This window comes from Cynocephalus volans, chromosome 3, assembly GCF_027409185.1.
Source record: "Cynocephalus volans isolate mCynVol1 chromosome 3, mCynVol1.pri, whole genome shotgun sequence".
Classification (NCBI taxonomy): Eukaryota; Metazoa; Chordata; class Mammalia; order Dermoptera; family Cynocephalidae; genus Cynocephalus; species Cynocephalus volans.
Genome location: NC_084462.1, coordinates 71721422 through 71734751, shown reverse-complemented (window position 1 = coordinate 71734751; position 13330 = coordinate 71721422). Strand labels below are relative to the sequence as shown.

General features: G+C 44.1%; 1 protein-coding gene across 1 annotated transcript in view; it reads right to left on the bottom strand.

Annotated features, from left to right (window-relative positions):
• Positions 1 to 9589: 9589 nt before the first annotated feature.
• ITGA11 (integrin subunit alpha 11) overlaps positions 9590 to 13330 on the bottom strand; it is a 106328-nt gene continuing 102587 nt past the window's right edge. The window contains exons 29-30 of the mRNA XM_063090032.1: positions 10369 to 10482; positions 9590 to 9661 (exon numbers count right to left, since the gene is read on the bottom strand). Coding sequence (XP_062946102.1) covers positions 9590 to 9661; positions 10369 to 10482 — 186 coding nt within the window. The remainder of the gene's footprint in view (positions 9662 to 10368; positions 10483 to 13330) is intronic.

Genomic DNA, 13330 nt, shown 5'->3' with positions numbered 1-13330 from the left:
TAGAATTGTGAAATTAAACTCTTGAGTTTAGGTAAATTTTTAACTCAAGGAGTGTGCAGCAAATCCATCCCCTTAATTGATAAAGAAGCGGGAACATTTTTACATATGAACTGACAATGACAACAGTAGCTTTTTTCTCTAGGTGGATTGCCCCACTAGGCCACAACCCAACTACTTTAAAGGTTCTTTGCTGTGGGAACTTTAAGCAAACCAAAAAGCAGACCGTCTACAAGCTTTGGTCTTGCTTGTTTCTGAGAAGGGTTTTATTTCATTATACTAATAGTTGATTAATAATTGGTAATTGTGAGAACTTAGGTGTGATAACATTATTTGAAGTAAAATATGATTTGGGGCAGCAGCTCCCTAAATACCAACTCTGTATTTGACAAGTGTTTTTGAAAATTAAAATTTCAAGGGAGCAACCCTGTTAGTTTCCACAATAGTTGAGGCAGCTATTTATGAATAAGACCCCTTTGGATTATTTGAGCAGAGCATTTCTTTTTTTGAAATGGGAAGGGATAAGAAGTGTGTTGCTGGACCTTGGATTATAGTTTGCTGGTTTAGAAGCAGCCAGTGGTTGAACTGATGAGTAGTTGTAGAAAGGACTTGTTTTTATGGTAGATTTTCTGTAAAAATTTTATATGTTCCTTTTCAGGCTAGCCAGATGTGTCAATGCACAGATGACTATTCTGTTTTTCTCACTGACTATACTATAACATTAAAAGGGGTTAAAGAAAACAAAAGTCTACCTTTTGCTCTAAGAAAAGTTTTTAGTCCAGAAGCTTTTAAGCTGTGTGTTCGTTCCTACTCAGAAAAAGCACAGCTTTGTTCTAGGTATCATCTCTTGAAAGTAGAAAGCTCCTAATTATGTATGTCACGTTGCAGGGCTTTCTTACACATTTCTGGAAGGCTTGCCCAAATCTTTGGATGGGGTGGGTTATACAGCATCCCTTCCCCCAAATACGGATCTGAAATAAATGCTACACTAGTAGTGGTGATATACTAATTTTTTAAAACTGTAGAGTAAATGTGACCTCGCCCTAGGTTTGTGGTGTGTACATTTGTGTTAGTGTGTGGGGAAGGGACAGTGACTTGATGGTTATGGGGAGTGTATCCTGATGTGTGTGCAGGGGTGAATATTGCTAAATTATTAACAGCTTTTCATTTAGGGGCGAATCGTGATGAATGGCCTACTCAGAAAATGAAGGAGCACAGATGCAAATTTGCCAAGTGATGAAGTGAACAAGGTTTTTTATCTATTTTTTACCAGGTGTTGTAAAATTTGTGCATGGCTTATTTTGTTGTTGCTTAGTAATTGGTAGAGGAGAAAAGATGAGGGAGAAAAAAAAAACCCCTCAGCTTTCCTAACCAATCTTTTCAGAGGTACATAGTTGGGGAGTAAAATCTGACTGGCCTAACCTATTGAAAAGATCCTGTCCTTTATAATATTCACCCTATCCTGCAATCCTCCATGAAGAGGAACTACATTGCTGTGTTCTAGTAATTCACTGTGATTTATAACAAACCAGTGATGTCATTCTGTTGTGCACTTTTGTCAAACCATTTATGTGACTTTAATAAACATAGTAAACTTGCTGACTACACCAGAGGTCTATTAGTGATTTATATATTGCATGACATTTTCTATTTGAGTTTGACATGAAGAATCATTTTTAATTTCATGGCAATTGATAGTCCTAATAGCTCAGCTAATTTGAAACTAACCATCCTGCTGTGTAAAAAGAAAAAATGGTGTTTGTGTTGAGTAAATGTTTGAAAAAAAAAACTACTTTGAAGTTTGTGTCTTTATTGTTCGGTGTGCTTTAGTTGAGATGATTTTTTGTTGAGTTCATTAAAAAAAAGTTGTTGAATTTATACGTGTGCATGGAAAAAATTAAGATAGTAAAGAAAAATTCAAATAATAAAAAATAAAGTTCCCTTCCTGTCTCCCCTCCACCTCCCATTTGGACTCTGCAGAGGCAATCACTATTAATAGATTTTTTGAGTGGCTTCCCAGAATTTTTCTGTGCATGTATGTATTAGCCCCCCCATTTTGTTTTTTAATATGCAAATAGACTTTTACCTTTCCTACACTATTCTGCATCTTGTTTCATTTAATGTATGAGGGTACTTCAAAAATTTCATGGAGAAATAGAATTAAAAGATAATATGAATCTTTCCATGAGCTTTTTGAAGTACCCTTGTATCTTAGGCATGTTTTCATTTCCCTATGTATAGTTTAAAAAAACAACCTCACAGCATTTAATTCTGTGGATGGATTTTAAATTTATTTAACTAGATCTTACTGATGGACTTTTAGGTTTTGAATTTTTGCCATTCCAAATAATGCAGTGAACATCCTTATGTACAATATTCATAGAACATATTCATTCCTAGCACTGGAACTTCTGGTTTAGTGACTGTGTATTTAAAATCTTGACAGAGGTTATCAAATTGCTTTGTCCCTACACCTTTATTGACATCAGATATTACCTACTAATTTAGTTTTTGCCAAGGTGTTTAATGAGAAATGTCTTTCCTGGTTTGATTTGTGTTTCCTTACTTTGAATAAGGCTGAACACTTTCACAGGTTTACTCACCGTCTGGATTTCCTTTGCTTTTGGGTTGTGCTCTTTTTCTTAGTACTTGTTAGAAATTCCTTGGAAGTTTAAGGAAATTTTCTCTGTCATGTGATGTTTGTAGTTCGTTTTTTGACTTTAAATACGGTAGTTTTTGTGTCAGAAGTTTACATTTTTATGTAGTCAAATTTAATCGTAATTTTTTTTAATGGATTCTGAGTTTTGTATCCTGCTTGTAAGGCTGTCTCCGTTCCAAGATCAGACATCTTTTCTACCCATGTGTTCTTTACTCGAAAAAGCAAAGCTTTTATGGCTTCTCTTCTCTCCTTCCTCCTCCTCTTCTTTGGTTAATTTTTTTAACCAACCTGGAATTTATTTCGATGTAAGGATCCAGTTAGCCAAGGACTTCTTAGTTATTTCCCACTAAATTCCCATAATGTAATTGGATCTTTTTCTGGATTCTCTATTCTATTCTATTGGTCTGGAAGTGTGGTGTAGCTCTGGGGAGTGTTGTCCGGGTTCAAATGGTGGCTCTACCATTAGCTCTGTGACCTTGGGCAGGTTGCTTTTCTATCCAAGCCTTAGTTTCTGTAAATTGGGACGATAATATTTCTAACTTGGACTGTGATGAGCAAACGAGATAGTTAAAATGCTTAATATAGTGCCTCACATATAGTGAAGCACCTGGTAAATGTTAAGTATTATTAGTTGGGCTAGTATTTCCTCATCTGTTTTAGGGGGAGGGAATGATTGTTTTCATTATTGTATGTTTATTTTTCCAGATCAACTTTGGTGTCATTTTATCATGTTAAAAGATGATTTTGTGTAGGGCTGAATTAATAGGTTAGGGAGACTTGACATTTCTATAACTCTGAGTCTTTTTATGCAAAAGAAAGTAAAATATGTTTAGTCAAGTCTTTTATGTTTCTGTTCAGAGATTTCTTTAAAGTTTTTTTTTTAATGAAGGTCTTGCAAATATCTTCCTTTTATTATCATTAGGTTTGTTTGTTTGCTTGTTTATATTTTTATGTATACTTCTAAATGTTAATGTTTTTACAAGAGCATTTTAATGGATTTGCCTTTTTTTAAAAAAATAAGTTTTTAGTTGCTTTTGGATGTCCCCCACACACTAGTTATCATTTGTAAGTAATGATAATTTTACCCTCTCATTTCTAGTATTCATACCTCATATTTCCATTTTCTTAATAACAATGTTTAAGATTGCCAGGATTAATTGGTGACATTGGAGGACATCCTCTGCACATATTTTTTTTCAAATTTAGATTTGGGGTAGCTAGTCCAGGTCTTTTATAGAGATATGAGAAGACTATTAGTGCAGCGCTCTCGTTTTATAATTGAGGATACAGACCCAGAAAGAAGCGACTTGTTCATCCAAGGTCATACAAGGACCGAGTGTCAGCTGGGTGTGGGGTCTGGGTCTCTGGACCCACTGAGCTGTGTTCTTTCACTGTAATACTTCCAGTACTAGAGAAGTTCACCTTAGGATCTCTGCCAGGTTGCTGCCTGGCTGCAATACTCAGGACTGCAGAAATCATCTGGACAGGTTTTAAAGCATTTTTTTCTTTGTTTCAAGTAATATCCGCTGTGTGTATTAAAGTAACAGATGACCAGAGAAAACACTGGCAGTAGTATATTTCTTCAGATAGTTGATCTAGAAAATTTCAGTATGAAAGATGCATATTTCAGGTGGTTCACAAAATCTTAGCTTGTTGACGAGTTTAGACAAAATTATATTTTCTAATTGATCTGTGCTTTTTAAATTTCATGTGCTCAGTCTATCAGAGAGGAGGACTAGGGTTTTGCTTTTGCCTCAACCAATGGGAACAGACTCTTGGAAATTAGCACTTATTGAACACCTACTGTGTATCAGGTACTGTACTAGGGATGTGCATACAAAAACTAGAAAGCTGGTCTCTGCCCTTGATAAGCTTGTCCATCTAGATACAACTGTTTGAAATCCGATTTTCTCTTTCTCTTCTAATTTCCCAAATAAAAATTTATATTTTTTAACTCTGCCTTGGGCTGTCTTTTGAAAACATTTCAGAAACACCATCAGGTTGCTGCACATAGTTTTCTTATGCAGTGCTGGGGAGATAACAAAGAACATGCAAGACTGTTTAGAAGGACGAGTCCTTTAAGGAGTAGTGCTCCCCCTCCTTTAAAAAATAATTTTCTGCTCACTACTTTGAACCTGGTGAATTTGCTAGGTACAGTTTAGCCTGTATCTTATAGAAAAGCTTCAGAGCCCAGGTGCAAGGCTTCTAACCGTCTCTTTATGCTAACCCAGCAAAACTCCTCTATTCCTGTTTCAGTTTCTGTTTTGGAATATGCTGTCCTACTTTAGCATGATGTCAAAACTAATAGGCAGTGACAAAAAGCAGTCTGCAGATTTTAATGTGGTCAATTAAGCTTGACTCCTCTTTGAGAAGAACCTAGCTGATGTTAAGACTAATATAAAGATAGGTTTTTTTACATTGTAAGCAGCAGTGCAGAATAAAGTGTTGGCACCACATTAGCTGAAGGTAAAAGCAAAAGCCAGTATGTTGTTGAGTGAAAACAGGACCATTCACCACTAATGTCTATATTAACAAGGCACATTTGGGTGGTAGAGAGATCTGGCCACCTCTTGTTGGGGTGAGGCGTTAAGCCAGGAAAGGAGCATGATTAAGCCAGATGTTTTTATTACATGTTGCTTGGCATCCTAGGGCTTGAAGCCAGGGGGACTGACTCAAGTCTGGTGTCTTATTCTGGGAGCATATTGATGGTAAAAGCTCTTGAATACAGATGGAGGTAGCAATTTGTCTTTTAAAGACCTCAAGGGAAGGAGAGGGTCCATACCATATCCCAGGAGCTCTTCCACATTTCCCTGGGCAGAGATATTCCGTATCTCTTTCTGTTGTATTTGTGTTAGCACTTTGCTCCTTCCACCCGGATACCTGTCTTGTTAAGAAACAACACTTTCCTTAACAAAAGTAAAACCTAGAAACTCCACTGTTTGCACTGGAAGGATACCCCTTGGGGGTTTTTGCTGATTACTGTTGCCACTAAGATAGGCCCAAGCACAGCTGAAGGGCAGCTGAGACAGACCTGACTTTTAAGAAACTGACATTGATATTTAGGGAATAATAGTGTTATGGCTCTAGACTGCTAGTTCTGTAAGTTTAATGTTCTTAGAATTACCTCATAGAAATTGAATCTGTGGGGTCTGGGGAGGAACATAGGAGTCTGTGGTTCTGATTGAGGTGGTTCTCTTTTGCAAAGCTCAGCTCTGGATAATCTGCTTTATGAGGCATAATTTGCCCTCTGAGCTTGCATGCCCACACCATCTAATGCCAGGAAGAAGAAGCACTCTTGTCTGGATTTCTTTCTAGCTCTCAGGTGGCCAGAACAGAGGCATGCTCTAATCGATGTCCACTTCCCCACAGAACACTGTACAGAGCCCTCTCTTGAGTCTACCCAAGGTCTGCCCGTCAGCCTCTGTCTCTGAGGACCTGCCCCAATCCCAGGGCAGGGCTCTACTGGCACACCATGTCAGATTCAACCCTGAGACCACCCAGGGCATCTTGCACATCTCATTCACAATTCCTTGATGGAGGCCTGTATTCTCTACTAGACAGTGAGCCTAGGACTTAGAAGTCCCCACAGTCTATGGACCAAATTCTAAAAGTTCTAGGTGGCCACAGAAAATCAAAGCAGCTTGTTTAGAGTGGTGTCTAGGGTGCACCAATAATACCTTTAAAAGACTGGACCACTTTTAGGTTGGCAATATTTCTTGTTAACTGCTTAGTCTTTAGCTTCATCATAAATAATTATTCTTAACTTTCAGACAGAACATTGTTAATAGCATCTATCTGTGAACCACCTTTTATTCTGTCAACCCTTTATTCTGCACTGCTGCTTACAATTTTAAAAAAATTATCTTTATATTGGTATTAACATCAGCTAGATGTGAGGTTACATTTTGGGCTGCTTGCCTCTAAATGCTAAAATTGTCTTCAGAGACTGCTGTTTGACTCCCCTCCCAGACAACAGCAAATGTGCCCAAGTCCTCCAAGAGCCCTCTTGTGGGGGGCTCTGAGGATCCTGGAAAATGGGTGAAATCTGCAACAAATCCTAGCTTGGAGACTTGCTGTAAAAAGGTCTTCCAGATTCCAGGCTAGAGCCAGGTTAACTTGAACAACATTGACAGTGACAGCACAGTTCCAAGTATTCATCATAGAAAGTCACCTGTGCAAGCTAACTCCTTGTTTCTTCATTTTCTGACCCATATGCTCACTTGCCTGTTGAGCTCAACTCTTAGCACATTAGAGTCATCTGGGGAAGTTTGAAACAAACTTGATCCCTCTCCCAATCAATTTAATTTGAATCCCTAGGGGGTGGGGCCCTTGGATCAGTGTCTCTCAAAGCTCCCAGGTGATTGTAATGTGTAGCCAGGCTTGAGGAACACTGCTTTAGCAAGAGGCTTTGCTCCCTATGAAATGCATCTTCTGTTTTTCCCACCAGACACACATTTATACTTCAGAGTAAATGGATACAGAAAGGGAGAACTGATAAGAGAAAGATAGAAAGGAGAGACACAATGCAAGGGCTAAAGGCCTTGAAGATACAGGCCTCCCAATTTTTCCATCTTTTGGCTATTTAGCTGGTCTTGCTGGTGGCCTGGGGAGGGCATGGGAGGACTGTGGCATCCTAGGGATAAGGGTTGCCTGCCTGTGACTGAGAGTCTAGAGGTTGTAATTGGATGGTCTCTGGGCTGCAGTAGACCTGCAGATACATTGTTTAGCCTGCAGTGTGGTCACACATGGCAATTTTAAGAAATGTGAACACCAAACTATAAAATGCAAGTTTTCTATAACAGCATTCTTTCAGATCTAATGGGATTTACAGAAGTCTTGGTGCTAAATCAAATGATGCACTTTTGAGTGTGGGTTCATTAATTCTCATTTAGCTAAGTTACCCCATTCATAAGGGTGATGACTGAAATAGACTATGACAACAATGTTTTCTACTGATTCCATTGGAAGAAAAAATGGGTTTTGATATTCAGATTTTAGTTTGGCCATTTTCACCTTTTGCTCCTCATTAAGCCCTTCTGAGGCTGCGCTGGAATGACAAAGTCTGGCCTGGGAGATAGTAGACCTACGTGTAGTCTCGATTTTGTTGTGGAGCCTAGGGCTCTCTTTGAACCTCTCTGGTTTTGAGTGTCCTCGTCCATATGGAAATAAGATCAAGTAATTTGTAAGATTCTACTTATTAAGATTCTAGGAAGTGAATGGCACAGGAACAGAATGGAGACACCTTGACTTAAGAGTAGCCTGTATGTAAAGACACTTGAAATCGAGGTTTAAGAGGGCCAACACTGAAACGCTGGCCTGGAAGTCTGGGAGGCTTGAGAGGGAAGCACTGGAACTGAAGGGCAGAAGCTGCAGTGGAACATTTGGGTTCTAACCATCCACACTGGACAATATGGAATGGGTGACTTTGGGAGGGAGGGGTGCTCCAGCACGGAAGGTGTCACACCGAGGCCAGGCAGCCAATTGGAGGGCATGTTGTCAGGGGCAGATGGTGGACAAGTCCCTTCCCAACATTTAGAGAGAATGGGAAGGAAGCAGAGAGTCCCTCATCTACCTCCTCTCCTTCAAAGAACAGTAGCTCACCAGGACACACTTTGCACACAGAATGGGATGTCAGCACCTTGGTTGTTTTTAAACACTATTATTTTTTAATTTCTTAAAAATATTTATGACAATAAAGGTCTTATAGACGACTTTGATGTCTTCCCTTTTCATTTCTACCTCAGAACAAGGTTAAGGCATAAATTACTCTGCTGGGCACCAGCCATGCCCCTGTCCTTGGGGTGCCATCATTGGTGGCACCACTTGTCCCACGAGCCAGCGGAGGAGATATTTGCCACCGAGGCTGCATAGGCTCTGGGGGTCCTTGCACGGGCTTTATTCAGTGCATTCCAGACAGGACCCCTCAACAGCATCAGCTGAGCCCTTCTCCCGTGCACTGGTGGGTGTAAGGGATGGGTGGGAGGCAGTGTATGTGTGCAGAGGGGGTGATGCAGGGAGTGAAGGCTCCCCACTCCTCCCCCTGCTGCTCAGGCTGCAGCCAGGCCAGCATGTCCGCGTTCATGGCAGGCTGCAGCAGAAAGACAAGTGGGAATGCTGAGCCCTAGGGATTGCATCATCCCACACTTCCACTTGCCATGAGGTACCTAGGAACAAAAGCGGCTGCGAGGGGCAGCAGCCAGGAGGGCTGGAGGCCACAAGCCAGGTGGTGGAGTGTGTGGATGACATTCAGTGTGCACGCAAGTGGGTGGAAAAGCTTGGCTGTCTCCTGATGTCAGGGCTGTTGCCCACTATCCCTGGTCCCACCTGCCTGACCATCACAGTCTCTGCATCCCAGAGTTTTCCTTCATACCTGGTCTGCAGCTGTCACGATCAAGCCCTGGGGCTTGGGTTCACTCATGGGGAGCCCCGGGGGCCTATCTATGGGGAAGGGAGTAGTGTGACTTGCAAGCCAACGGCAGGGGCAGGGGTGGGAAGATGCTGCAGAATTCAGATCTGCTGTCCTATTGGATTCTTTTGGAACTAGAGGCCTGGAGTGTGTGCACTGGGTTTGTATTTACACTCTTCCTCCTTGGGTTTCTTTGGAGGCTGGGGAACATTACAAATTGCTAGCACCTTAGTGTTTGGGGCAGCAAATGCCCTCCGCAGAGCCTGGGGAAGGCCTTGGAGGGAATCCCTTTAAATCCCTAGGGATCTGTGTTGGAGGTGTCCCAGCTTCTCTGTAGGGCGGTTCCTCTTAAGACTGGCTTGAGTTCCATTCCAGAGGGAGCAGGAGCCATTGCTCAGGAGATGAGGTCAAGTGCAAAGCCAGCTGGCGTCCTCTCCGCCCCAGCTCCGTGGGGCCACAGGCCTGGGCCAGTACTCCGCCTGGACTGGTATCCTGGCCCCCATCAACTCGAAGCCTCCTCCGGAGCCTCACTCCAACACTTTGCGGGTGGGGTCCAGGCCAGGCTCCTTCCTGCGCTTGGCACTTTTAAAGAAGCCGAGCTGTGGGGAGGCAAAGGGAGAAGTCTCTGGGGTGGACAGGGTAGACCAGGCCTGCCTGCCCTCCTGCTGCCACGCCACTAACTCTCCTCAGGCTTCCTCCCTCAGAGGGCTTCTGTGAATACCCCAGCTCGCTCCAAGTACCTACACTCCACCCCTGCCACCAGAGCTTCCTCCGTGGACTGGACCAGAGTGGATGGAGCCCTGGGCAGGAGGCAAGAAGTCATGCTGACTCCCACTGTCCTGCTGTGTGATCCTACCCCAGTCAACATCCCTCTCGGGGCCTCCCTCACTTCATCTATAACAGGAGGGGACTGAGACCAGGAGTTCTTAACCAGAAGCTCAAAGGCAGAGAAGGGCTTTGGAGGATTACTTAACAGCCTGCCGTTGGAGAAATTTTGTGCCATTGTGTGTACTTATTTTTGTTTTTTCTGTTAAAAGGAACCCTGGTTTGCATCAGGTTCTCAAAGAGGCCCACAAAGACTAGGAGCCATAGTTTGGGTGCCCTCTGCTGGTCCTCTCGAGTCCACCCGCTGTGGTGAGGGGCTGGCTGCTGTGGCAGCAGGCAAGTACTGGGAGGAAGCTGCATGGGTGCCAGCTCCCTAGAGAGGAGAACATGGCAGTGGCCACAGAGCCCAGAGGCTGGAGCCCCAGTCCTGGGCCACCCAGCCAGAATGCTGCTCCCATTCCTACCCTGCAAGGGCCCTCACCTTCCACAGTGCCAGGACCAGCAGGGCCAGCAGCAGGAGGCCCCCCAGCGTGCTGCCCACAATGATCCAGATGGGGATCTGTGAGTCTTCTTGCTTAGAGATCTCAAACGTGATCTGCAAGAGAAGGGAAGGAGCTGGGTCAGCAGTAGTACTATTCTGGGGCTGGGCAAGAGGGCAGGAGACAGCCTACATCTGGTCAGGGAGCGATGTCCCCTTCCTCAGGGAAATGCCCAAGGGATGGGTGGCCTCAGCTGGCTTTGTGCCTCAGCTGCACAATGGACACTTGAGTTAAAAGACCCGAGTCATCCTGCCTCCTAGAGACACTTTCTGCCTTTGACCTTGGACCACCCCACTGTCCCTGGATTCTCCTCATACCACACGGGCTACTCTTTCTCAATCTTTGCTGCTCCCTCATCATCTCCCAAACTTCTAAATGTTGGTGCGTCCCACGGTTCAGTCCTTGGACCTCTTCTTTTGCTATAGTCACTCCCTGGGTGAGCTCAGGGCTGGCTTACTGAAGAGGTACAGTAAGGCATGGTGCCTAGGGCCCGTAACACTTTCAGGGCCCATGAAAATGTTTTATTTTAAAATTGGAAGAAAAAAATGAATGTAATCCAACCTGAATTACATTCATTCGTCTTCAGCCCAGCACAGTTGTAAAACACAATTTTTAATATTTTTTATTATGGAAAAAGGGGTCCCAAAGGCAAAAGTGGCTAGGGCCATGAAAGTCATAAAGCAACCCGGGCAAATTCACTCAGTGCTGTGGCTTTAACCATCTATATGCTGACCGTGCTCACGGTTCTATCTTCTGCTTGGATTCTCCGCTGAATCCCAGACTCAGAGCCAACTGTCTACTTGGCCTGCCTGGCGACTTTAGCAGGACCCCAGACAAACTCTTGACCTCCCTCTTCATCCCCAAATCTTTCTCATCAAAGCAAAGGGCAGCCTCATCCTTCCTCACTGTTTGCGCCAGAAACCACGTACTCAACAGTTGACACTCGGTATCCGTGGGGGATTGGTTCTAGGACCTCCTATGGATACTAAAATCTGCGAATGCTCAAGTCCCTTATATAAAATGACATAGCACTTGCATATAACCTACGCACATCTCCCATGTATTTTAAATCATCTTTAGATTACTCATAATACCGGATACAATGTAAATGCTATGTAAATAGTTGTTATAGTATATTGTTTAGGGAATGGTGACAAGAAAAAAAGCCTGTACAGGTGCAGTTTTTTTTTCCCTTGAATAATCTCCTCCATTGGTTGGTTGAATCCAAGGATGTGGAACCTGCGGACACCAAAGGCTGACTGTATTCATCGTTGATGCTTACTTCCACACCCATACGGAATCCATCAGCAAAGTCTGTTCACTTTACCTTTGAAACACCCAGAATTGGGCCCCACCTCCCCACCTCCTGGGTTCCCTCCTCTGAGCACCCTGGTCTCTCATTTGGAGACGCAATCACAGCCTCACTGCCTCCCTGCTCCATCTCGCCCCCTGCAGTCTGTTCTCAGCACAGCAGCCAGAGGGCTGCTTCTGCACGGGAAGGCAGATCTACTCTCTGTTCTGCCCAGAGCCTCCCATGTCTTCCCACCTCCCTCAGAATAAAAAAGAGAGCCCTTGCCTGGCCCGCAAGGGCCTACACTCTGCCCCACTCCCTCGCTGACCTCATCTCCTATCCCCCCTCACTCTCCTCCAGTCCTCCAGACAGCTGGTCCCCCAGAGGCACACACATGCCCACTGGCAGTCTTTGCATTGCTTTTCCCTCAGTCTGCAAACCTTTCCCCCAGATGTCCTCAAGATGCTCCTGTGTTCCTCGTGGTCTCTGATGTCCCTTTATTAGAGAGGCTTTTCCTAACCTCCCTGTATAAAATGACACCCCCTGACTCTCCACCCTTAGGTGCATGAGTTTTACTGGGTAGCCTTTACCACCGCTTGACATTGTGTATGTTTATGCTTATGTGTTTCTCCCTGCTAGAACGTCAGCTTCAGGAGAGCAGGAGTTTTCATCTGTTTTGTTCATGCTCTATCCTCAGTACCTGGAACACAGTAGGAGCTCAGGAAACATGTTGAATGACTGAATAAATGAACCACCTGCAAGAGCATGGTAGAACCCTGACTTGACCACTGACTCACTATTCAACTTGAGGTAAGTCATTGCCCCCTTCTGCCTGATTTCACATAGCCTCAGTTTCCATATCTGAAAAAAGGGGACAGTGGGATGTATCTCCCAGTGCTGTGAGGAGTGAGATAACATGTGAAGTGTCTGTTCCAGTGCCCTGCACATGTCCCTTATATGTTCTCTTTTCTGTCCCTTTGCCTCCCCAGCCCTGTCACCTACCACAGAGCCCAGCACAACAGGGGCTTAATTTGGGGGCTGCTGGATTTCTAAAAGAGAAGTAAAACATCCAGAGACTATTGGAGGGATTGTGGGAAGAGGGGTGGAAGGAGAAGGTAAAGTCACCTAAAAGACCAGTGTGGGGAGAGGGGTAGTCTGTGTGTGTATGGGGGTGGGGGTGGCAGTGGGAGTGGGGGTACCACACCTCCCCTCTCTTGGCTTTCTGTAAATTCCAACATATCTTTCAAGATTCAGTTCAAATGGACTGTTTCCAGTCCAGAAAGCTTCCCTCGACATCCCTTACTCTGACACTGTCCCCCTGCCTCCCCAGTACCTGTGTTCAGCCCCAGATTGCACTCACACTTTGTTGTCATTGTCCCCTTTCTGCCTAATTCATCCTTGTATGCCCTGCAGGACCTGAGTCATAGGAGGGACACCCCACAGATGCCAGGTGAATGAACACACAAAAGACACTCCTTAAGTGGCTCCCTCGGGTGCTACCTCTTGGCTCTTGCACCTGTTGCCCCTCTGCCTGGCATACCCAACTCTGTGACTGATATTCGTTTGTTTTGTTAAGGGGTGGCTTCCCGACCTGGCCTGCTTTGCTCCCTAGC